General features: G+C 44.3%; 1 protein-coding gene across 3 annotated transcripts in view; it reads right to left on the bottom strand.

The window, feature by feature from the left end:
• prex2 (phosphatidylinositol-3,4,5-trisphosphate-dependent Rac exchange factor 2) overlaps window positions 1-26236 on the bottom strand; it is a 339323-nt gene that overhangs the window by 264818 nt on the left and 48269 nt on the right. For all 3 annotated transcript variants that reach the window (XM_072571479.1, XM_072571478.1, XM_072571480.1), the window contains exon 2: window positions 353-424. In XM_072571479.1, the coding sequence (XP_072427580.1) occupies window positions 353-424 (72 nt within the window). The remainder of the gene's footprint in view (window positions 1-352; window positions 425-26236) is intronic.

The raw sequence follows: 26236 nt of genomic DNA on the forward strand, positions 1-26236 counted from the left end.
AAAGGGATGACCCTTGAGAATGGAGATAAGGAGAACATCTTCAGCCAGACAGTGGTGAATCTGTGGAATTCATTGCCACACAAGGCTGTGGAGGCCAGGTCATTGAGTATATTTAAGACAAAGGTAGGTTCTTGAGTATCGAGGGAATCAAGGGTCATGGGGAGAAAGCAGGAGAATGGGGTTAAGAAACTTATCAGCCATGACTGAATGGCGGAGATGGGCTGAAGGCCTAATTTCTGCTCCTATGTCTTATGGTTGTATGTGATCTTGGGTTCCTGTCAGGTTCACTGTAGGGTAAAACTAACTCAAGAGGTTGATTAACCTTTCGCTATTCTTACTCATACGCTCTTACCTTAACAGTTTCTTCAGTCACATTCTTGTCAACTTTAGAAGCAACGTGCTGCACCATTCGCTGCATAAATGCCTGATAAAAACAACATACTTGTGTTACCTTACCTTGCAGTACAGATTGGAGTTAGTAAAGCCAGAGCTAGGACTTGTACATGCACAATACAGCGTTCCTAGTTGAAACAACTTGCAAAGTGAAATGGATCACTAAGTATAAAAGATGCTCAATACAGTACTTCAACAAATACAACACTCAGTACTTTAGATGGTCAAAACTCCACCTATTCGAAACGGTGTCTGGTGCAGGGATCATTCGCTGATCCCTGGTGTTAACTCATACAACCACTTGCACTGACTGACCTACATGCGCATGTACTTACAAATTAGGAGCATAATTAGATATTCATCTCCTCAAGTGTATTCCAAACTTCAAAAAAGATCTGAATTCTCCATATTCTTGCCTAACCCTGATAACCTTTCAACCCTTTCTTGTCACGAATCTATCAACCTCGTCAGCACGGTTGTTCAATGGTTAGTACTGCTGCCCCACAGCACCAGGGACACAGGTTCAATTCCACCTTAGGCAGCTGCCTGTGTGGAGTTTGCACATTCTCCCCGTGTCTGCCTGGGTTTCCTGCAGGTGCTCTATTTTCCTCCCATAGTCCAAAGATGTGTAGGTTAGGTGGATTGGCCATGGGAAATTGCCCATAGTGTTCAGGGATGTGTAGGTTAGGTGGATTGGCCATGGGAATTACAGGCAAAGGGTAGTGGGATGATGTCTGGATGCAATGCTCTTGGAGCAAACACTCAATGGGCCAAATGGCCTGTTCCCACACTGTAGGGATTCTATGATTAATGCTTTTCAAGGAAGAGCATTACAAAGATTCACAACCCTCTTGGAGCAAAAGGTTTCTGGATGTAAGTTTGCTTACTAAGCTGGAAGATTCATTTTCAGATGTTTCATCACCATACCAGGTAACGTCATCAGTGAGCCTCCGGAGAAGCACTGGTGTTAACGGCCCGCTTTCTATTTATGTGTTTAGGTTTCCTTGGTCAGTGATGCCATTTCCTGTGGTGATGTCATTTCTGTGGTGATGTCATTTCCTGTTTTTTTAATCTCAGAGGGTGGTAAATGGGATCCTAGTCAATATGTTTGTTGGTAGAGTTCCGGTTGGAGGTAAAAAGACTTCCCTCAATCTCTTTTTTAAATATGCAAACAACCTCTATTTTGAGCAGAAACCTCCAGTTTTAAATTCTCCCACAGGGAAAAAAACCCACATTGTCCTAACCCCTCAGGGATCTTCCATGTTACAACCAAGCCTCCCCTTACACCCTGCAATGTCAGAGTGAAGAAGAACCTGGAACAGGAAGGCAAGGGATCCAGACATCAATTACCCATATTAGGTTTTATTGGTACAAGGATTGAGTTCTGGAGTTGTAATGTCATGCTGCAACTGTACAAAATGCTAGTGCGGCCTCACTTGGAATATTGTGTACAGTTCTGGTTGTCCCATTACAGGAAGGATGTGGAAGCATTGGAAAAGGTGCAGAGGAGATTTACCAGGATGTTGCCTGGTCTGGAGGGAAGGCCTTATGAGGAAAGGCTGAGAGACTTGGATCTGTTCTCATTGAAGAGAAGGCAGCTAAGAGGGGATTTAATAGAGACATACAAGACGATCAGAGGATTAGATAGGGTAGGCAGTGAGAGTGTTTTCCCTAGCATGATGATGTCAGTTTGTACGAGGGGGCATAACTACAAATTGAGGGGGCGATAGATTTAAGACAGATATCAGAGGCAGGTTCTTTACTCAGAGAGTGGTAAGGGCGTGGAATGCCAATGCAGTTAACTCAGCCACATTAGGGAGATTTAAACAATCCTTGGATAAGCACATGGATGATGATGGGATAGGGTAGGGGGATGGGCTTAGATTAGCTCACAGGTTGGCACAACATTGAAGGCTGAAGGGCTAGTTCTGCGCTGTATTGTTCTGTGTTGGTACCAATGATATTGGTAGGACTAGAAAGGAGGTTCTGCTTTGAACAGGAAGGAGCCAAATTAAAAGAAAAAGAACCTCCAAGCTAATATCTCTGGGTTACCCCCTGAGCCACAGGCAAACTCACATTAAATAAATAAAGGCAAGGAGTGAAACATGTGGCTGAAAGACTGGTGCAGGAGCAAAGGATTTCACTTCACGAGACTTGAGCCCCAGTGCTGGGATAGTAGGGAGCCAAAATGAAACCAGTGTCATAGAGTCACAGAGATGTACAGCATGGAAACAGACCCTTCAGTCTTACTCGCCCATGCCGATCAGATAACCTCAACTAATTGGGGTCTCATTTGCCAGCATTTGGCCCATATCCCTCTAAACCCTTCCTATTCATATACCTGGCCAATCAAATAAATAGGGCTGGACAGAGGGCTTAATTAGAGAGGGATAAAGGGGGTTTGGGAGAAGGGAAATCTAGGAGTATAAAGCCAAAGAATATTGTAGCATTACAAAGCAGCTATTTGGATAACGACACTCAGAGGGAGTCAAGAAGGGACAGAATACACAAACATAGAAAACCAGCAATAAATTGGGTCAAAAGGGGAAGAAATAGTATCTAGGCAAAGGTAATGGCTCTTTATTGAATGCGTATAGTATATGGAACAAAACAAATTTGGGTGGCATGGTAGCTCAATAGTTAGCACTGCTGCCTAACAGCACCTGCGTGACTGCATTGGTTTCCTCTGGGTGCTCCAGTTTCCTCCTACAATCCAAAGATGTGCAGGTCAAGTGAATTGGCCATGCTAAATTGCTCCACAGTGTTAGGTGCATTAGTCAGGGGTAAAATGTAGGGTATGGGAATGGGTCTGGGTGGGTTGGTCTTTGGAGGGTTGGTGTGGACTTGTTGGGCCAAAGGACCTATTTCTATACTGTAGGGAATCTAATATAATCTAAATGAATGAATGGCACAAATACAGATTAATGGGAAGCCATTACAGAGACATACGGATCAAAACTAGCATCTAAATATTCAGGGTTATGTGACTTTGTCAAAGGACAGAGAAAAGTGAAAGAAATAAAAGAAAACAAAGAACTATGGAGACTGGAAATCTGAAACATAAACAGAAATTGCTGGAGAAACTCAGCAGGACTGGCAGCAGCAGTGGGAAGAAAGCAGAGTTAACGTTTTGACTCTGGTGATTCTTCATTAGAAAGGACAGGGTGATGGGTTAGCTTTGTGGGCACAAGATGGTACAGGATGGTTGGATAATCCATACGCATGGAGGCAAGAAATAAAACGCAGAAGACGATAATGGAACGAACAGTCAGTAGGCTCTGCAAACAGTGGCCCAAGAGTGGGACAGAGCATAGCTCAGGAGATAATGAAGGCGGGATCGAGATTAGAGTGGTGCTGGAAAAGCACAGCGGGTCAGGCAGCATCCAAGGAGCAGGAAAATCTACGTTTTGGGCAAATGCCCTTCATCAGGAATAGAGCTCTATTCCTCATGGGCTTTTCCCCGAAACGTCCAATTTCCTGCTCCTCGGATGCTGCCTGACCTGTTGTGCTTTTCCAGCACCACTCTAATCTAGATCTGGTTTACAGCATCTGCAGTCCTTGTTTTTATCTAGATAATGAGGGTGGCATGGTGGCTCAGTGGTTAACACTGCTGCCTCACAGCGCCAGGGACCCACGTACGAATTCCACCCCTTGCGCGTTCTCCCAGTGTCTGCATGGGTTTCCCCTGGATGCTCCAATTTCCTCCCACTATCTACAGGTTAGGTGTATTGGCCATGCCAAATTACCCATTGTGTGCAGGGATGTACAGGCTAGATGGGTTAGCCATGGGAAATGAGGGTCACAGGGATAGGGTGGGTCTGGGTGGGATGCTGTTTGAATGGGCAGTGGGGACTCAATGGGCCGAATGGTCTGCTACTCCACTGGAAAGATGTGAAAAAGACAATGCATTAATTAAGAGTGACTTTATTCGTCATCTCGACTGGGATAGTCAGATTGGCAGCGATACCCTTGAAGATGAGTTCATTAACAGTATTCAGGACTGTTTCTGAGAACAATATGTGATAAATCCAACCAGGGATCAGGCTATTTTGGATCTGGGGATGTGGAATGAGGCAGGTTTATTAAAGGATGTCAGAGTAAAAGATCCCCTCAAAAGCAATGACCATAACATGGCAAAATTTATCATCAGTTTCAGAGGGAGGAACTGGGAATAGATACAACTGTGCTAAGCGTAACAGTGATAATTACAAAGAAATGAGGGTTGAGAGGATTATTGAATAGTTTACTGCTCACAACAAAGACATATTCCAGTGTTGAAGAAAGCTTCTAGGAAGGGGATAAATCAACCACGGTTAATCACAGAAGTATCAAATTGAAAGGAAAACATAAATATGGCAAAGAATTGTAATAAACTAGAGAATTGGAGAAGTTTTAAAGGTCAACAAAAGAGGACCAAAGATATAATAAAGAAGGAAAAAAATTAAGCTTGAGCAAATACTTACAAGCAATATCAAAGCAGACAGCAAGAGCTTCTTTAAATAGAGTCATAGAGTCATACAGCACGGAAACAGACCCTTCAGGTTAACACATCCCCCGCCAACCACGTTTCCCAAACTAAACTTGTCCCACCTGCCTGCATTTGGCACAAACCCCTCTAAATCTTGCCTATTCATGTAACTGTCCAAATGTCTTTAAAATGTTGTAACTGTACCTGCATCTACCACTTCCTCTGGCAGTTCATTCCACACATGAACCAGCCTCTGTGTGAAAAGGTGGCCCCTCAGCTCCCTTTCAAATCTTTCTCCTCTCACCTTAAAAATATGCCCCCTAGTTTTAAACTCCCCACGCTAGAGAAAAAGGCCTTTGGTATTCACTTTATCTATGCACCCCCCCATGAGTTTATAAAACTTCATAAGCTCACGCCTCAGCTTCCTAGACTCCGGTGAAAAGAGTCCCAGCCTATCCAGCCTCTGCTTATAACTCAAACCCTGCCGTCCTGACAACATCCCGGTAAATCTCTTCTGAACTCCCTCTAATTTAATAACACCTTCCTGCAGCAGGGTGACCAGAACTGTATACAGTACTCCAAAAATTGTGTCAACTTGCTGTACAATCTCAACATGATGTTGTCCTAACTGTTAAACTCAACTGTCTGAGCAATAAAGGAACATAGATCCCCTGATGAATGAGGCTGGGAAAATAACAATGGGAAATTAGGAAATGACGGAGGAGTTGAATAAATGCTTTGCATCAGTTTCCACAGCAGAAAACAATAATAACATTTCAATATGTATTAAAAATGTCAGGACCGAGAGGAGATCCAAGATGGTGGCAATCCAGTAGGTCTGCCCAGCTGAGCCAGAACCCAGACAATGTGGTGCATTCACTCCCCTTTCTGAACGATTGTGGTAAAAATCGATAGTTTTAGATCTCTAGTATTGCTGTGTGTCAGTTTAATTGAGTGAGGAAGATGACGAAGGGAAAAGGACAGCAAGGATTGCAACAAGTAGGGCACTACGCCCACTGCCACAGCCTCGGCCTCCGTGAACGTCCCAGGGGACTTACCTATGGAGCAAGACCTGGTCTCAGAGTTTGTGAAACTCCAAGAGATGATCAGTTCAGCGATGGCGGAGACCCGGACCAGGCTGGAACCGATCTTGGCCATGCTGCAGAAGCATGATCAGGAGATCCAGCGTCTTGGCAGCGCGTGGTGGATGTGGAACAGCGGACCGTAGATTCCAAAACCACGGCAGAATCCTTGGCGGGTCAGGTCCAGGCCCTGGAAAGGCAGGTACAGGCCTTAGTAGAGCAGACTGATGACCTCGAAAATCAAGGCCGTCAGAAGAGCATCCACTTGATCAGGATGCTGGAACGGGAGAAGGAAGGCCAGCTTGTCAGCTTTCCGGAGCAATGGCTCCCACAGGGTTTGAAGCTGGAAGTCAGGGCAGGCCGGGTGCAGGTCGAGTGGGCCCACTGGGTTGCAGTGCGTAGGCCCGGATCAGACCATCGCCCCCACCTGGTCCCAGTGCAACTCCAGCGCTACAGAGATAAGCAAATGGGACTGGAAGCTTCTAGAGCACTGGGGGAAAGATCCACAGGCCTTGATATACAAAGGATCAAGAATTATATTTTTCCAAGACTTTTCTGCAGCTGTGAGCCATAAGAGGAGGCCTTTGGTGGGGTAAAAAGGAGGCTGAGGGACTTGAATATTCAGCACTCTGTAAGATACCCAGCAGTGTTATGTTTCAGCCACGGAGGATCCATATTTAATTTTGACTCATCGGAAAAGGCAAAGGACTTCTTAGACACCTTTAAATAAACTGGCTGGCTCAAATAATATGGACAATAGTGTTTTTCCATGGTTTGCCTGATTTACCTGGTTTTGTTTTTTTAATACGTGGGGTCCCCTTTTTCTCTTTCACTCTCTTCTTTCTCCCATCCTATTATCTTTTGTTTCTCTATCATTCCCTTTTCGTTTCGCTCTCTTGGTATGGTTTTGGGGGGGGGTGGGGGGGGGGGGGGGGGGGCGGTGTTCAGGTAGGGTTTACCAGAATTGCCTAGAGTCAAAGTATGCTTGAGATGGACTGGGTGCCCACTTTTAATTTTCTTGTTGTAAGATGCATGTAACTTTTTTTTTCACTTTTTTTTACTTTTTTTTACACTGGAGTGGCTTGCAAAATTTAAAACAGAAGTGTCTCCAATGTGCCTCAAATGTAAAACGGATATTGGTACTCTTACTCATTGCTTGTGTTCATGCCACAAGCTTTGTTGGTATTGGGGCGCTATAGTGAGTGTTTTGGAGTGGATCTTGGGAACCAAGGTCAAGGTAGACCTGGTGTCCCTCCTCTTGGGTCTGCCGAGTCTCCCCTCTTTGGATGTGCATAGGTAGGAACTGTTTAATATCCTTTCACATTGTACGAGGAAGCACATTCTGGGAGAATCACCCCCAGCACTCTTGGGGTGGCGTAGGTTAGGTATGGAGCACATCCCCTGGACTTCGGGACTATTTCATAGGTCGTGGGGGCCCTTTTTGAACTACATAGACGCAGACTTGTCGGCCATATTGGTCAGGGCCTTTGTGTATCCATGAGGGCTGTGTCTGGTGGGCCGGGGAGGAGGAATCCCGAATAATTACAGGTATGCCAACTGGCGCTCCCGGTGATGGGGTGTTTTGGTGGGGTAGCACTGAGTGTTGTAACTTAATTTAATTTAATTTGCCTTGGTTCAATCCAATCTAATTTAGTTTTTTATTGTTTAATTTATTTATTGAATTGTAGCTTACATCAGGTTTTTTATTCTTTTAAAATTGTTTTTGGAGTAGACCAGCAGTTTGTATATTGTTATTGATGTTATAACATAAGATTGTTATACCATTTTGTAGTAATTTTACAATTTTGTAAAAATTAAAAAAAAATTTTTTCAATAAAAATTTGTATAAAAAAATGGAAGGGTTGAAAGGAAAAGACGAGATAAATGCAATAATACAACTAAAGAGAAAGGGGGCAAATGATAAATCCCCTGGACCTGAGGAATGCATCCTAAAGGATGACAGGAGTAGCTACAGAGATAATGGATGCAATGGTTGTAATCTTCCAAGAGTCCTTGGATTCAGGAAAAGTCCCAGTGAATTAGAAAATTGCCAATGTAATGCTTTTATGTAAAAAGCAAGGAGAAAACAAAGTATATTATAGGCTAGTTAGCTTAGCATCTATTACTGGAAAAATGTCAGAGTCCATTATAAAGGGGGTAATAACGGAGCATTCAGACATACATGAAATGATAAAGCAAAGTTAACCTGGCTTCCTGAAGGTGAAATTGTGCCTGACAAATTTGATGAGGAAATAACAAGCAGGACAGACAAAGGGCAAACAGTGGATGTAATATATTTAGATTTTCTGAAGGTGTTCGACAAGGTGGTACATATTAGGCTACTAAATAAGGTAACAACCCACAGTTTTGGGAGTAGTACATTAGCATGGACAGATGATTGGCTAACTAATAGAAAGCAGAGAGTTAGAATGGGGGAGGGACATCTTCAGGATGGCAGCTGGTAAAATGCCACTGACCAGTGCTAGAGCCGCAATGTTAATGATCTCTATTAATGACATTGATCAAGAAAGTGAATGTATTATAACAAAATCTGTGGATACAAACAAATAGTGGGAAGGCAAGCAGTGAGGTTGACACAAAGATGCAGAGGCACGTGAACCGGTTAAGCAAACGAGCAAAAATTTGGCAAATGGAATATAATAGGAGGTTATGCCGTTTGGCAGGAAGAATAAAGGAGCTGAATATTAGTTAAAGGGAGAAAGGCAGAAGAAAGCTACAAAACAGAGGGATATGCGGGTCCTCAGTCATGAATCACAATAACCTAGTATCCAGATTTATCGAGTCACAGGGAAGACAAGTAGAATGCTTTCCTTTATTTTAAAGGTATTGGAGTGTAAAATTTGGGAAGTTTTGCCAAAACTACACAAGGCACTAATCAAACCACAGCCAAAACAGGAAAGTTGGACTGGCAGAACACTCAATGGGCTGAATGGCCTACATGGCTCCTCCATCTTATCCTTTAGTTGTTGTTTCTGTACTCGGTTACATGTGATACTGGGTATAATCCAGCGATTATTGCTTTTGAGTCGTTTGCTAACTTTCCATTGAGCTGCTTAAACTTTGACTGCAAGACTACACTTCCCCTTCCGATGTACATAGTTGATACTAATATGGATCATGAACTTTGGATGAACACCCGAATACGCGATTTCAAGGCGTTATAAAATATGCCCTTCTTCGTTATCGATCTATCCCAGCTCTAACATTACGTCACCTAACTCAGTTTCAACGTTGCCCTTTTTTTAAATGTAAAACACTGGTCTTAGGCCCAACTCTTCTCCCTTTCAAACTGACTGGAAAATTCAATCATATTGTGGATGCAACAACCTAGAGATGCTTTACTTGCTTGACGTCAATTAATACTTTCACATTACTGGCATCATCGACTTTCTGGTTGATTCCACAAAGTGCTGCTCCAAGTAACACTGGAAAGCATTCAGGCTGGAGGCCCATGGGTAGTGGTGTTCCACAGAGATCCATACTTGGACCTCTACTGTTTGTGATATTAGATTAGATTAGATTAGATTACTTACAGTGTGGAAACAGGCCCTTCGGCCCAACAAGTCCACACCGCCCCGCCGAAGCGTAACCCACCCATACCCCTACATATACCCCTTACCTAACACTACGGGCAATTTAGCATGGCCAATTCACCTGACCTGCACATCTTTGGACTGTGGGAGGAAACCGGAGTACACGGAGGAAACCCACGCAGACACGGGGAGAACGTGCAAACTCCACACAGTCAGTCGCCTGAGGCGGGAATTGAACCCGGGTCTCTGGCGCTGTGAGGCAGCAGTGCTAACCACTGTGCCACCGTGCCGCCCACAATATCTATAAAGGACTTAGGTGAAAATGTAGGTAGGTGGGCTCGTAAATTTGCAAATAATACAAAAGATCAGTGAAGTTGTCGATAGTATAGAAGGATACAGCGAGATATAGATCCATTGCAGATATGGGCAGAGAAATGGCAGATGGAGTTTTATCGGGGTAAGTGTGAAGTGATGCACTTTGGGAGATTAAATGTTGAGGAAAAGTATAAATGTAGGACTCCAGTATTGATGTACAAAAGGATCTTAGGGTTCAAGCTCATAGCTCTCTGTAAGTGGCCAGGCAAGTAGATAGGGTGGTAAAGAAGGTGTATGTGGAAAAGAAGGCGTATGGCATGCTTACCTTTATTGGTTGGGGAACTGAGTACAAGAGTCAGGATGTCATATTTCAGCTTTATAAGATTTTGGCTAGGCCACACTTAGAGAATTGTGTTCAATTCTGGCCACCACATTACTGGTGGCCAGAGACCCGGGTTCAATTCCCGCCTCAGGCGACTGACTGTGTGGAGTTTGCACGTTCTCCCCGTGTCTGCGTGGGTTTCCTCCGTGTACTCCGGTTTCCTCCCACAGTCCAAAGATGTGCAGGTCAGGTGAATTGGCCATGCTAAATTGCCCGTAGTGTTAGGTAAGGGGTATATGTAGGGGTATGGGTGGGTTGCGCTTCGGCGGGGCGGTGTGGACTTGTTGGGCCGAAGGGCCTGTTTCCACACTGTAAGTAATCTAATCTAATCTAATCTAATATCACAAACAGTAGAGGTCCAAGTATGGATCTCTGTGGAACACCACTACCCATGGGCCTCCAGCCTGAATGCTTTCCAGTGTTACTTGGAGCAGCACTTTGTGGAATCAACCAGGTTGTGGAGGCTTTGGAGAGTGTACAGAAGAGGTTTACCAGGATGCTGCCTGGATTAGAGGGTATGACCCATAAGGAGAGGCTAGAAAAATTCAGGTTGTTTTCTCTGGAGAGGCGGAGGCTGAGGGGAGACCTGATAAAAGTCTATAAAATTATGAGATGCACAGATAGGGTTGCCAGTCAGAATCTTTTTTCCAGAGTGAAATGTCAAAAACTAGAGGACATGCATTTAAGGTGAGAGGGGTTAAGTTCAAAGGAGATGTGAGGGGCAAGTCTTTTACATAGAGAGTGGTAGGAGTGTGGAATGCACTGTTGGGGTGGTGGGGCTGGCAGGTACAATAACAGCATTTAAGGCACTCTTAGATAAGCAAATAAATAAGAAAGGAATTGAGGGATATAGACTAAGAGCAGGCAGAAGGGATTAGTAACATCTGATGTCTTGTTCGGCACAACATTGTAGGCTGAAGGCCTGGTCATGTGCTGCACTATTCAATGTTCCATGCTTTAACTCATTAAACATGCTAATATCATGGCAATGACTCAGAACCCTGGATTACTTGTGGCATGTTGAATCTTTAATCGCGATGTGTTTTTGTTAAAAAAAAAGTGTACCTAAGGTTGATTGTGAAATAACTGAACAGAGGCAAGTATCCTGTTCCCAAGTCCTTGGAGAGTTCTTGACACTGATCCAGCTCCCTCAGAGCCGGCTCTCAGAATTAACAGAACTCCTGACACTCCTATTTATATCTGTCAGCCAGGGCTCCCTGATTGGACCAGATTCATAGCCCCAATAAGGGAGCTCATATTCTACGGTATCTACCTGGCTGACCTCATTATAATCACTATAGATACAAGGTCACTGGCTGCCTGGCAAAGCCCCAAGAGGAATCATGGAATTTCACACCTGAGACACACACTTTATCGGGATGGCATTCAGAACAAACTGGATGGTGATCTCTTGTGGCTACAGAGATAATAAGAGGCTCAACAAAAAGCCATCTCCTGTAGATCATGTCACAAACTGCAGAAACGTGCTTTAACCTTCTCAGAATGCACAAAAAAAGAGTTAAAAACCAATTGAAACACCGAGTCTTTGTATGTTAGTAAGCCAACGTTCTTGTGTGGATTACTGTGCTATGAAGGCCATGACATGAAGACAATCATTACACAGCCCTGCACTGTGGGGAAAGATAGACTGTCACACATGGAGTGCTGGAAGCCAAGCCAGCAAGTGAAGCCACTGTCAAGAAGCGTATGTGACAAAAACTAAGTTGCAAGAATCTCAAAATCACCTGCTTCACTCCCAATATCTGCACGACAGTTATCATCTAACTTATGATCTCTTCCACCTTCCTCTCTGACCTATCACCTTTACCGCCACCTCCATCCACCGATCGCACTCTCAGCTATCTTCCCCCTAGCCCCACTCCCCTCCCATTTATCTCTCCACCCCCCGAGGCTCCCAGCTTCATTCCTGAGGAAGGGCTTTTGCCCAAAACATTGATTTTCCTGCTCTTCAGATGCTGCCTGACCTGCTGTGCTTTTCCAGCACCACACTCTTGGCTCTCATCTTCGGCATCTTCAGTCCTCACTTGCGCCTAGTTGATTTTAACCTTACTGCAAATCCTCTTCCGTGGATGCTTACCTTGAAGAAGTTCTCCTCCTCTCACTACAAAGATCTGAGTGAGTCTCCCTCCCACTGCACCCTGCAGGTCCTCTTCTTTGCCCTGAAGCTCTTCAGCCTTGTCCTGAAACAGACTCGCTACCACAGCCACATCTCCTTCCTCAGTGTAATGTTCCATAGTCTAACCTTCACCCAACCCAGAGACAGATTCATAAATATTTCTGATGCACTTTTTTTCAATTCACATCTCTAATCTGTGTGCATGCACCTTGTTTATTTTTTTTCTTGCATTTCATAGCAAATAAACTCACCTTTAACTCAAGAAAACCTGGTTCAACTGATTTCTTTTAAAATAGAAATATACTTGGATTGGGAAAGGTACCCACAAGGAATGGGAGCCTTCTTAAATTACTTCATTGTGATCAGCCAAGTGACAGGCTGGATGAAGGGGATCCAGTTCATACCCCTCAATCAGAAGAGTAACTCCCTAACGGAGTATACAGGAACTATGGAGTTGCTTTGAACAGAGCACTTCTGAGCTCCTGTTAAAATGAGCTTGTGAGTTGTCATGATGTGTCCCAGATACAATGTGTGAATGAGTGTGTGCGCGCACACATGCAGAAAGTCGTATTGCTGTTTAACCTGTCCTCCAATCATTCCTATCAACTTAACCGACTGACTCGTTCTCTTTTTACTTGGGATCAATCATAATGCTGATTATGCCATTGCTAATCTAAGTGTTGTCTATTTATCACAAGCATTCAATGCTTTTTGTCGAATGCTTTGAACGACATCTTGATTACCATTCAGGTAGTGTACACCATTCTTACTAGTGACTTATTCCCTCTAATTTCCTACATCTCTATCTAAACATGTTCGACCCTAATCTCTCCCTGATCTCCATAACCAAGATCATCTCTAACTACTGAAACAATGGCTACCCTGATTAACACTGCAACCATTCTACCTTTACTAAGCTTCCCCTTCTTCATTACTGTCTGATGTTCCTCATTCTGAAGGACCTGATCCTTGTTATCCTGCAACTTCATCTCCATAGTGGCGATTAGATCACATTCATAGGGATTTACAGCACAGAAAAAGGCCCTTCAGCCCATTGCATCCATTCCAGTGTAAAGCAACCACCTAATGAATTTCATTCCAATTTTCTTGAATGTCACATGTATTTAGATTCAGAGCCTTTAGTTTTATCCAATTATCATTTTTTATAACATCTCGTCTAGACTCTTGGTGGTTCTCTGTCCCTTCCTACCATTCCCTGACCTTCACTTCCCAGACTACTATTTTGTTTTGCTTCCTTGATTCTCCCTCTGGATTTGTTCCATCTACCCACGCTTGATCCTTCATCCCCTCCCCCGTGGTTTACTTTGGAGCCCTCTTCACATTCTCAGTTCCATGTTCGGTAGGATACTGGCCCTAACATTGCTCAGATGCAGAATGTCTCAATAATATCACCTCCGCTTCCCCCAAGTACCGGAATCCACCTCCCATACCAAATCTTATGGACCCTCTATCAATTGGTACATGGGTCAGGGAAATCCGAAGGTTATTAGGCTTGAAGTACTGCTCTTCAATGTGGTGGCCAGCTCCTCATACTGGATGAGCAGAGTCTCTTTCCTGGTCCTGACTATGACCACTGCATCTAACCCCTCCCACTCCAAGGTACTATCCAACCTTGAGCAGATGTTCAGAACCTTGATACTAGAGACAACAAAAATAGTAACATCAATTCTTCCACATTGCATACACAACTTGTACCAAGATATTCAGGATTCACAGTATGTCATGTTTTTCACCGCATGTCGATAGTGGTTTTCAGAGCTGGACTTTTGAAATCCTAAAAGATTTATCACAGCATGTTATTTTCCCATATTTTAAAACAAATTGCATCCCCATTTTGGGTAGTACAGTGGCTCAGTGGTTAGCACTGCTGCCTCACAGCGCCAGGGATCCGGATTCAATTCCAGCCTCGGGTGACTGTCTGTGTGGAGCTTCTCCCCATTCCCTCCCGGTGCTCCGGTTTCTCCCCACAGTCCAAACATGTGGAGGTTAGGTGGATTGGCTGTGGAAAATTGTGTGCAGGCTGGGTGGACTAGCCATGGGAAAAGCAGGGTTATAAGGATAGGGAGTGGTCTGAGTGAATGCTGTTCAGAGGGTCAGTGTGGACCTGATAAGCTGAATGGCTTTCTTCCACACTGTAGAGATTCTATACACAGGAAATGATCAACTCACATGTAACATCCACCAGGAACATAATAAGGGTATGGAATGAGCTGCCAGAGGATGTGGTGGAGGCTGGTACAATTGCAAATTTAAGAGGCATTTGGATGGGTATATGAATAGGAAAGGTTTGGAGGGATATGGGCCTGGTGCTGGCAGGTGGGACTAGATTGGATTGGGATATCTGGTCAGCATGGAAGGGTTGGACTGAAGGGTCCGTGCTGTAACTGTGTCCTGGATATGATCCCAACTGTAAATGATCCCAGCTGATTATTCCCTTCCTTGTACCTACATTCAGTAGGAATGATGGAAACGCAGTTTTATTTAAAATACAGGGATCACTATTATCTCAACACTCTAGGACTTCAAAGTTTCGGCTTTAAAAGCTACTGTTGACTTCTTGTGTGAAGCAAGACTGTGTTGGTAACTGGAAGACTCAAGCAAGAGTAGCTTAGTACCAGCACTAACAGAGACTACTCGGGATCCTCACTGACAGACTGGGCCTGTCACTGCTGAGGGATCCCAACAACAAGAGATACCTCCAGGAAATGTTACTCACCAATCCACGCTTACGGCCATCACACATTCCTGATGGAAATAACATTCAAACTAAGCATGCTCAATTGCGTTGTGTAGCATTATCACTGGACTAAATGAGAGATTCTGTATACACCTAACAGCACAAAACTTTACGTCAATGAGGAAGTGTCAGCCATTAGGAGAAGCAGAATTCTGGTCAATCACAATCTTCAGCCACACCATCTGGTATATCCCTCACTCTATTATCAAGTTGAAGACCATCTTTGGTTCACTAATGCCATCTAAGTAAACATGCCAGAAGCAGCAGTGGACATATCTTAAAAAGTAACAACCTGAAGTTACACCGTATGCCACATAGCAGGACAGAATACGATAGAGAGAGTAAAGTGATCCTACAAGCAATGCTTCACACCAAAGTTATACAGTCCTGCCGTATCCAGTAATGAAGGATGGTGAACAATTGAACAACTCACTGAGAAGGAAGCTTCATTATTATTCCCAAGTCCAATGATAGGAGTTCCCAATGCCTCACTGCAAAAGACAAGGTTGAAGCTTTTGCAAAATAACCAAAGAACTGTGGAAATTGCTGGAGAAACTCAGCAGATCTGGCAGAAGTTGACCTCTCCACAGGAGACAGTAACTGTTTCAAGTTCAGTGACCTAGTTCTAACAAAGAGTCACTGGACCCAAAATGTTAACTTTGCTTTCTCTCCACAAATGCTGCCAGACCTGCTGAGCTTCTCCAGCGATTTCTGTTACTGAAGTTTTTACAACTAATTTTAGCCAGCAATGCCAAGTGCACGATTCATCTCAGTCTCCTCCTTCAGTTCCCAGCATATCGGATGCCAGTCTTCAACCAATTCAATTCCCTCCAGGTGATTAAAACATTGCTGAAAGTATTGGATGTTGCAATCTTCTGTAGTAATGTGCCCCAGTTCTGATCGCTCTGTTATAGGAAGGATATTGTTTAGCTGGAGAAGATTCAGAAGAGATTTACCAGGATGTTGCCAGCTATGGAAGGTTTCAGTTATAAAGGGAGGCTGGATAGGCTGGGCCTTTTTTCACTGGAGCATAGGAGGTTGAGAGGAGACCTTATAGCAGTTAATAAAATAATGAGATATATAGACAGAGTTAATGGTGGTTGTCTTTTCCCTAGGATGAGGGATTTCAAGACAGGGGGCACATTTTTAAACTAAGAGGAGAGAGATTTAAAAAAGATATGGGGGCAAACTTTTTTATATAAAAGGTGGTTCACGTGCGGAATGAACTTCCCGAGGAAGGGATGGATGTGGGTGCCACCATAACATTTAAAAGACATTTGGATAAGTACACAAATAGGAAAGGTTTGGAGCGATATAGGCCAAGAGCAGATATTGTGTCTGGCATGGACTGGTTGGACCAAAGGGTCTGTTTCCATGCTGTATGTCCCTGTGACTCTATAATAGCTTTGAACCTTAGCAACAATGCGTGACAAACCTGTTAGAATTCTTTGAAAAGGGAAAAAGTAGGTTAGACCAGGGAAACCCAGCAGATGTTATCTACCTAGATTTCCAAATGGCCTTTGATAAGGTGCCTCACGGGAGGCTGCTGAGTAAGATGAGGGCAAATGGTATTTGAGGTGAGCTACTGGCATGGTTTGAGGATTGGCTGTCTGACAGAAGGAAGAGAGTTGGGATAAAAGGTTATTTTTTGGAATGGCAGCTGGTGACAAGTGGTGTCCCACAGGATTCAGTGTTAGGGCCACAGCTGTTCACTTTATATATCAATGATCTGGATGAAGGGACTGGGGGCATTCTGGCAAAGTTTGCCGATGATACGAAGTTGGGTGGACAGGCAGGTAGTACTGAGGAGGTGGGGAGGCTGCAGAAAGATTTAGACAATTTAGGAGAGTGGTCCAGGAAATGGCTGATGAGATTCAACGAGAGCAAATGCAAGGTCTTGCGCTTTGGAAAAAACAATACAGGCATGGACTATTTTATAAACAGTGAGAAAAATCATAAAGCCAAAGTACAAAGGGATCTGGGAGTGCAAGTCCAGGATTCTCTCAAGGTTGACTTGCAGGTTGAGTCCGTGATTAAGAAAGCGAATACAATGTTGTCACTTATCTCAAGAAGGTTGGAATATAAAAGCACCGTTGTGCTACTGAGACTTTATAAAGCTCTGGTTAGGCCCCATTTGGAGTACTGTGTCCAGTTTTGGGCCCCACACCTCAGGAAGGCCATACTGGCACTGGAGCGTGTCCAGCGGAGATTCACACGGATGATCCCTGGAATGGTAGGCCTAACATACGATGAACAGCTGAGGATGCTGGGATTGTATTCATTAGAGTTTAGAAGATTAAGGGGAGATCTAATAGAAACTTACAAGATAATGCGTGGTTTAGAGAGGTGGATGCTGGGAAATTGTCTCTGTCAGGCGGCGAGACTAGGATCCATGGGCACAGCCTTAGAATTAAAGGAGTTCAATTTAGAATGGAAATGAGGAGACATTTCTTCAGCCAGAGAGTGGTGGGCCTGTGGAATTCATTGCCACAGAGTGCAGTGGAGGCCGGGACGTTAAATGTCTTCAAGGCAGAGATTGATAAATTCTTGATCTCGCAAGGAATTAAGGGCTGCAGGGAGAGTGCGGGTAAGTAGTGCCCATCAGCCATGTCTTCACTGCTTAGAGACATACCCAAGAAAGATGGTGGTGGCTGCTGGAAGCCAATCCTCTCTGTTCCAGGATGTCACTGCAGGGTGCCTCAGGGTAGTTGGCCAGGTCTAACCATCTTCAACAACTTTAATACCCTTCCTCCATAACGTCAGAGAGGGAAAGATGATTGCCAATGATCTTTCCCTGTGCACTCTTTGCACAGTGGTCAGTACTATGTAGGCCACCTCAGGTACTGATCCAACCCCTAATCTCAAGCATGGCGGCATGTTGGCACAGTGGTTAGCACTGCTGCCTCACAGCGCCAGAGACCCGGGTTCAATTCCCGCCTCGGGCAACTGTCTGTGTGGAGTTTGCACATTCTCCCCGTGTCTGTGTGGGTTTCCTCCGGGTGCTCCAATTTCCTCCCACAGTTCAAAGATGTGCAGGTTGGGTGAATTGGCCATGCTAAATTGCCCACAGAGTTAGGAGTAGGGGAATGGGTCTGGGTGGGTTGCTCTTCGGAGGGCCAATGATGGTTAGAAAGACAGTGCAAGGAGAGGGTCACATGCCTGGGGCAGGCTTGAGGTAGGTGGCACCTGCCAGATACACAGACAGGACAGAGCACCTTGCAGGACATTTTGCTGGGGATGTCGGTTAGGTTTAAAATAACGCTGCAGGTGTTTTAAAGGTTTACGACATGTGGTCATCATCTGGGACTTTGAATTTTAAAGTAGAGGTAAATGGGGTTCCCACTTAGCATATAGTACAGGGAGCTAAAGACGTAATTGCCAAAGACCCATGTGACTTTGGTTAAATTGCTTGATCAGAGACCTCGAGAGCCAAGTGAGAATCGTTCTCAGAGTTAGTTTGAAGACAATAGAGAGACAGATAGTTGAAGACCAGAATCAAGGTTCTGTTGAGAAAAACAACTTGATGTCACAAGGAGAGCAGATAAGTTGGAGAAATCTCCAGGTTCAGAGCTTTGTTGGGTTAAGCGTGTAGATTTCGGAGAACCGAAAGGAAGTCTGGGTGGTGAGGACTGGGAAGAAATCTACAGACCATCAAAACATGCAAAACAGAGTTTTCACAATCCGGCTGCATTCTCTCTCAGCTTTAAGGTTATCAGTCAATTTTTTTTTAATGCTTTGGGCAACTGAAATAGAAACAAATAAAAATCTGCATTATATTTTAATTGAACTTTGTGAAATATTAAATTAAATTTTGCTGGCATCTTTCTTGATCTTTTGTTGTTTAGGTATTTGCTCATTAGCGCAGAGAGTTGGAAATTCTCAGTATGTTATGATTTATCTGCTAAGCTCCCACAGTCATAACATGTACACATTAGTGTTAATGATTTGTTTTCCCAGCATGATGTATATTTCTGTCAGTAAACAATTTTATTTCTTTGCAGTTCCTCTTAGCCCATTAAAGTCAGACATTGAAATACAAACCCCTGTGCACTCTTTGCTTGTTTATACTGAGCTCGGAATCAGAATCACAGATTTGTTACAGCACTGAAGGCCACTCAGCTCATCATGCCTGTACTAGCTCTTCAAACAAGCATCATTACCCAACGGCAATCTCCTGCTTTCTCCACATACCCTTACACACTATTCAAATCGTCATCCAATACCCTCTTGAATGTCTCAATTGAACCTGCTCTGATCAAAGAGATGTACAGCTTGGAAACAGAACCTTCAGCCCAAACGTGTCCATGGTGACCAGGTTTACTAAACTGAATTGGTCCTACTTGCCTGCATTTGACCCCTATCCCTCTAAACCCTTCCTATTCATGGACCTGTCCAAATGCCTTCTAAATGTTGTAACTGTACCGGCCTCTACCATTTCCTCTGGCAGCTCATTGCACACACGCACCAGCCTCTGCTTGAAAAAGTTGCCACTCAGGTTCCTTTAAAGACTTTCCACTCTCCCCTTAAACCAATGGCCCCTACTCTTGGACTCCCCTACCCCAGGGAAAAGACCTCAAGTATGTACCCTATCCATGACCCTCATAATTTTATAAACATCTAAGGTCATTCCTCAGCCTCCGACGCTCCAAGGAAAAAAGCCCCTGCCCATTTTGCCTCTCCCTGTAGCACTAACCGTCCAATCTCTCACCAACATCCTTGTAAATTTTTTCTGTACCCTTTCTAGTCTTACAACATCCTTCCTTTAGCAGGGCGACCAGAATTAGACACAGTATACACCTTTATAGGTGGTGCATGCCATATCCTAACGTGTCACTTTATGAAAAAAGATTTTCTCATATCACACTTGTTCCTTGCGCACATCACTTTAAATCTTGTTCTTGTTTCTTTTCCGAGTTGGAATGGCTTCTCCCTGTCCAATCCATCCAGTCTGCTCAAGATATTGAAAACCTCGATCAAATCTCCTCTCAGTCTACTTCACTCTAAGGAGTGACAATCCCACCTTCTTCAATCTATCAGCAAAACTGGTTTCTCATTGCTGGAACTTTTCTTGCAAATCACTCTACACTCTCTCTATTCTCATCCTTCCCATAATGTAGCATCCACAACTATACTCTAGCAAAGTACTCAAACGCATGTGATGTAAAGGTTCCTCGCTCACTTACTTGCTCTTACACTGTATTCTCCAGTTAATAAAGCCGAGGATTCTGGATGCTTTCTTTACTGCTCTCTCTCTACCTGTCTTGCCATCTTCAATGATCAAATGAACACCCAGTCCGTCTGCTCCAGCACTGCCTTTAGAATTGTATGCCTATTATACACAGACTTTGCTGAAGTGAGCATTCCCAAATAATGCAAACTGCTTGCCAGTTTTGTCTCAATAGTTCGAATCACCGAATTTTACAGCGCAGAAGGAAGCCAATTGACCCATCATATCTGTGCTGGCCCCTGATAGAGCTACCCAGCTTGTCCCATTCTCCAGTCCTATCTCTGTAGCCCTCTAAGTTCATCACTTTCGCATGTATATCCAGCTATCTTTTGGAACCTTCTATGGAACCCATCCCCCTCACTGTCCCAGGGAGTGCATTCCAAATCCTAACAATGGCTGAGTGAAGCCGTTTCGTCACATCTCACTCCCAGCTTTTTTTGCTGATAATCTTGAAATTGTGACCCCTCGATACTGCACACCAACTCATGGGAACAGAAAACCCTTCCTTACCCTGTCAAAATTGTTCATCATTTTGAACACCTCAATAAAGTCACCTCTTAACCTTTTCTGCTCCATTGAGAATAAGCCCAACCTCTAATTTTGCCTTGTATCTAAAATTCCTCATTCCCGCTATCATTCTAGTAAATCTTCTCTGTACACTCTCTGGGGCTTTAACAACTTTCTGTAAATAAGACGACCAGAACGGAACACTATACTCTAAATGTGGTCTGACCAATAGTTTATAGAGGTGTCACATCACATCCTTGCTTTTATACTCTATGCCTCTAGTTATAAACCCAAGGATCCTGTAAGCCTTCTTAACAATTATTTCACCTTGCCAGGTCATCCTCTGAGAATCATGTACATGATCCCCAAGGTCCCTCTGCTCCTGTACCTCCCTCAGTGTTGTACCATTGAGTCTGTATTGTCTCTCCATATTTCTTCCACCAACACACATTACCTCTCTCTGCATTGACATTCATTTGTCAGGTGTCTGACCATTTGACCAACTTGCCAATGTCCCCCTGAAGTCACGCAACATCATCCTCACAACTAACTATTCTCCCTAGCTTACCTTTGTCTGCAATTTAGAGATTTTACCCTCAACACCCACCTCCAAATTGTTTACAGTCAAAAGTAAGAATTGCTGGAAAAGCTCAGAATTGCCCAGAAAGGTCACTCGACCTGACACGTTAACTCTGGTTTCCCTCCACAGGTGTTGCCAGAACTGTTGAGATCCTCCAGCAATCTCTACTTTTGTGTCTGATTCACAGCATCGCAGATCTCTTGGTACCAAATTGTTTATATCAGTCAGAAAAAGTGACGATCCCGACACCAATCCTTTTACTATCTGCAAAATGCCATCTATACCTACCCTCTGTTTTCTATCTTTTAGCCATCTTCTAATCCATGCTGCCTAGGGCCCAGCAATCCCAAACATTCCTAATTTGCTGACCAACATGGCACCTAATCAAATGCTTTCTGAAAACCCAAATATATAACATCCACAGCACTACCCTCAGCCACTGCCTGTGTCACCTCATCAAAGAACTCAAATAAATTAGTCAGACATGACCTGCCCTTGCCATAGTCATGTTGACTGTCTAGCATTTAATTATTTTTGTCAAAGTGTATTATCCCATATTACAGCCTCTATCAGTCTTCCCACTTTTCATGTCAAGCTGACAGGTCTGTGGTTGCCTCTGTTATCCACTGGTGCTTTTTGAAACAACGGCATCACATTTACAATCCCCCAGTTCCCCTGGGACTAATCCTGTGTTTAGAAAGACTTGGAAAATTTCTGTCAATGGCTCCACAATTTGCTCCCTTAGCTTTCTCAGCAATATCGGATGCATCCCGTCAGGGGCTGTGACTTCTCCACCTGGAGAGCTGCCAGCCTTTTTAGCATCTCTTCTTTATCCATCACTAAACTGCTCAGTTGCTCAACACCCACATTTTAAACTGGGACATCGTCACCATCTTCTAATTTGATGAAGACAGAAGGAAAGTACTCATTTAGAACCTCTGCCATACCAGTGCTCAGCTTACTCTGTTTGTTCCTTATGGGCCCCACTCTATCCTTGGCTAATCTTTTAGTATTAATATGTTGTCTTCTACACTTTTCAGAATCTGCCTTTCTAGAATTTGTTCTTGAGACAGTTGCTTGAGAGTTCACTTCTGCGTAAAGAATCAGTTTTTATCTTTCACTGTAACCTTTTGCCTCTCTGTTCTTGCCAGCTAATCTTTCGGTTTTCCATAAATATTTCAATGTGGTCCTGCTGTCTGCAGCATCCCAAGAAGAAGCGAAAGATTCTAACTAAAGTCAAATACGGTGGATGCTAGAAATCCGAAACAAACACAGAAAGTGCTGGAGAAACTCTGCAGATCTCGCAGAATCTGTAGCAAGAGAATCAGAGTCAACATTTTGAGTATACTGATCTTTCATTAGAATAGCTGATGCTCACTACTGATCTCAAATTAAACTCCGCGCGAAGAGGTAACAATCTGTGTCACACGGATTTCCCTCTTTTTGAAATCAGTTTGAAACTGACTCCAACTCAAGGAGATTTCCAACTGAGCAACAACATTGAATCCATCAAACAGGATAAGTGGATAAACAGAAATATTCTCAAATTAGGAAGGAAAATACACTGGTATGTTCACATTTTAATTGAAATGTTATCGACTATGAAACAAATGAAAGTGACACATGGGATTAAGATTGATGCTAAAACATCATAAACTAAAACAAAGTACCATCTTTCATCTTAAAGGAGAATTACAGAAAATTGACATTCGAGAAATACAAAATTAGATTTAAAGTATTATAAATTGGGAGCCTGATTTTCCTCTGTTTGTAGAATTCATAGAATCCCTATAGTGTGGAAACAGGCTATGTGGCCCAACAAGTCCACATCAATCCTCCAAAGAGTATTCTACCCAGACCCCTTCCCCTACCCTACTACTCTACATTTACTCCTGACTAATGCACCTAACCCACACATCCCTGGACACAATGGGCAATTTAGCAGGCCAACTCACCTAACCTGCACATCTTTCGATTGTGGGAGGAAACTGTAGCAACCGGGGAGAAAGTGCAAACTCCACACAGACAGTAACCCAAGGGTGGAATTGAACCCAGGTCCCTGATGCTGTGAGGCAGCAGTGCTAACCACTGAGCCACCATGCCACCCATAAAAATAACTGACAGATGGTTCCGTCCCTGAGTGGTCTCGAACCACTAACCTCTCTGGTAAGAGCTGAACAATTGCACCACAGAGACCACCTCTGTTCTTTATGCCAAATTTGAAATGTTTAATAAAATTTAGCTGAGACAGCTGTGAACGTGTGTGTGTATACGTCTGTGTGTGCATGTGCACACATGTGTACACATGTGTATGCGTGCCTGTGCATGTTCAAATACAAGCAAATAAGAATAAGAGGGAGGTTAAAGGTAACAGTTATGAAGACTGCCAGTCTGCTGATGTCTAACACCCTAAGTTGTTTAGAAAAGTCAGAAGAAGCTGTACTTGCAAAGTGTAAACTGAGTTTGAGCTGGTGTGGTGTGGGGAGGAGTGATAGTTATTCTGATGTTGTGAGTAGTTGGCCAGCATCCATTGGCTGGTCATTGACATAATGTAAACAACAGCTCCTAAAGATAAGGTACATCCAGCGTATGGAGAGAAAGGGCAATCCCCTAATGAGGCAAGTGCTGCCTGGCTTCTTCAGGTGGATCTGAAGAAAGGGAAGGAGACCCAGGGGTGAGTTCTGTCAGACTGCAGCTGGAGAGCAGGACACTGTCTTCACAATGAGGTGAATGCACTCCAAAACAAATGCCCGTTCATTCCCTGGAATCAGTGTACCATTCTTACATATCATGGGTTGCTGACCATTTTTTTGTCGAAAGATAAAAATCACACCTACATTGCTGCTTTTTAAAAAAAACTGAATTAGCAATCAGAAAATTACTGACAAGTGGTCGAATGATTTTTCTATTCACTCAAGGAATGTGGGTGTCACAGCTGGCCAGCCTTTATTGCCTGTTCCTAGTTGCCCCTTGAGAAGGTGGTAGTGAGCTACCTTCTTGAACCGCTGCAGTCCACCTGCTCTGGGTTGACCCAAAATTAGCACTGCTGCCTCACAGCGCCAGAGACCCGGGTTCAATTTCTGCCTCAGGCGACTGACTGTATGGAGTTTGCACATTCTCCCCGTGTCTGCGTGGGTTTCCTCCGGGTGCTCCAGTTTCCTCCCACAGTCCAAAGATGTGCAGGTCAGGTGAATTGACCACGCTAAATTGCCCGTAGTGTTAGGTAAGGGGTAAATGTAGGGGTATGGGTGGGTTGCGCTTCGGCGGGGCGGTGTGGACTTGTTGGGCCAAAGGGCCTGTTTCCACACTGTAAGTAATCTAATCTAATCTAAAAAAATGCCTTTAGGGAGGGAATTCCAGGATTTAGCACCGACAATTCTGATGGAATGGCGGTGGTCCAGGACATTCAGCCTCGGACCTTCAGGTGACCATCCTCCAAGGTGGACTTCGGGACAGGCAGCAGCGAAAAGTGGCCAAGCAGAGGCTGATAGCGAAGTTCAGTACCCATAGGGAGGGCCTCAACCGGGACCTTGGGTTCATGTCACATTACAGGTGATCACCATTGCACTATACACACACACAGATACTCCTACACACACACACTTTCACATACACACGGACACAGGTACACACAGACATGCACACAGACACCCACACACACCCTTATAGACACACACACTCCCACACTCACACATGCACCCCCTCACAGACTTAAGACACTCTGCACTCACTACACACACACACACACACACTTTCTCACACCCACAACCCCACCCCAGACAGACACACACACACACACACACAAAGACAAAGACCCACATGCACACATATATTTTGTGGGGTGAATTTGTACTTGCAGAGTTACATTGCACTTTGCTCAAAAACTGCATACATTCATGTAGAACTCTGAGCTCAAAACTGCATAAATCTATGTAAAACTCGGTTATCTCACTTTTTAAGATTAGAATCAATCTAAACATCAGGTCATAGACAGAGAACATAGGGGGCTAACAGAACACACCAGATGGCCTCCTTCTTTAGAGACCGCAATTTCCCTTCCCACATGGGTAAAGATGCCCTCCAACGCATCTTGTCCACATCCCGCACCTCCGCCCTCAGACCCCACCCCTCCAACCGTAACAAGGACAGAATGCCCCTGGTGCTCACCTTCCACCCTACCAATCTTCGCATAAACCAAATCATCCGCCGACATTTCCACCACCTCCAAACAGACCCCACCACCAGGGATATACTTCCCTCCCCACCCCTTTCCGCCTTCCACAAAGATCGTTCCCTCTGCGACTACCTGGTCAGGTCCACGCCCCCCTACAACCCACCCTCCCATCCTGGCACTTTCCCCTGCCACCGCAGGAACTGTAAAACCTGCGCCCACACCTCCTCTCTCACCTCTATCCAAGGCCCTAAAGAAGCCTTCCACATCCATCAAAGTTTTACTTGCACATCCACTAATATCATTTATTGTATCAGTTGTTCCCGATGCGGTCTCCTCTACATTAGGGAGACTGGGCGCCTCCTAGCAGAGCGCTTTAGGGAACATCTCCGGGACACCCGCACCAATCAACCACACCGCCCCGTGGCCCAACATTTCAACTCCCCCTCCCACTCTGCCGAGGACATGGAGGTCCTGGGCCTCCTTCACCGCCGCTCCCTCACCACCAGACGCCTGGAGGAAGAACGCCTCATCTTCCGAATCGGAACACGTCAATCCCAGGGCATCAATGTGGACTTCAACTGTTTCCTCATTTCCCCTTCCCCCACCTCACCCTAGTTCTAAACTTCCAGCTCAGCACTGTCCCCATGACTTGTCCGGAC

Source organism: Chiloscyllium punctatum, chromosome 5 (genome assembly GCF_047496795.1).
Source record: "Chiloscyllium punctatum isolate Juve2018m chromosome 5, sChiPun1.3, whole genome shotgun sequence".
In the NCBI taxonomy this organism is placed as follows: domain Eukaryota; kingdom Metazoa; phylum Chordata; class Chondrichthyes; order Orectolobiformes; family Hemiscylliidae; genus Chiloscyllium; species Chiloscyllium punctatum.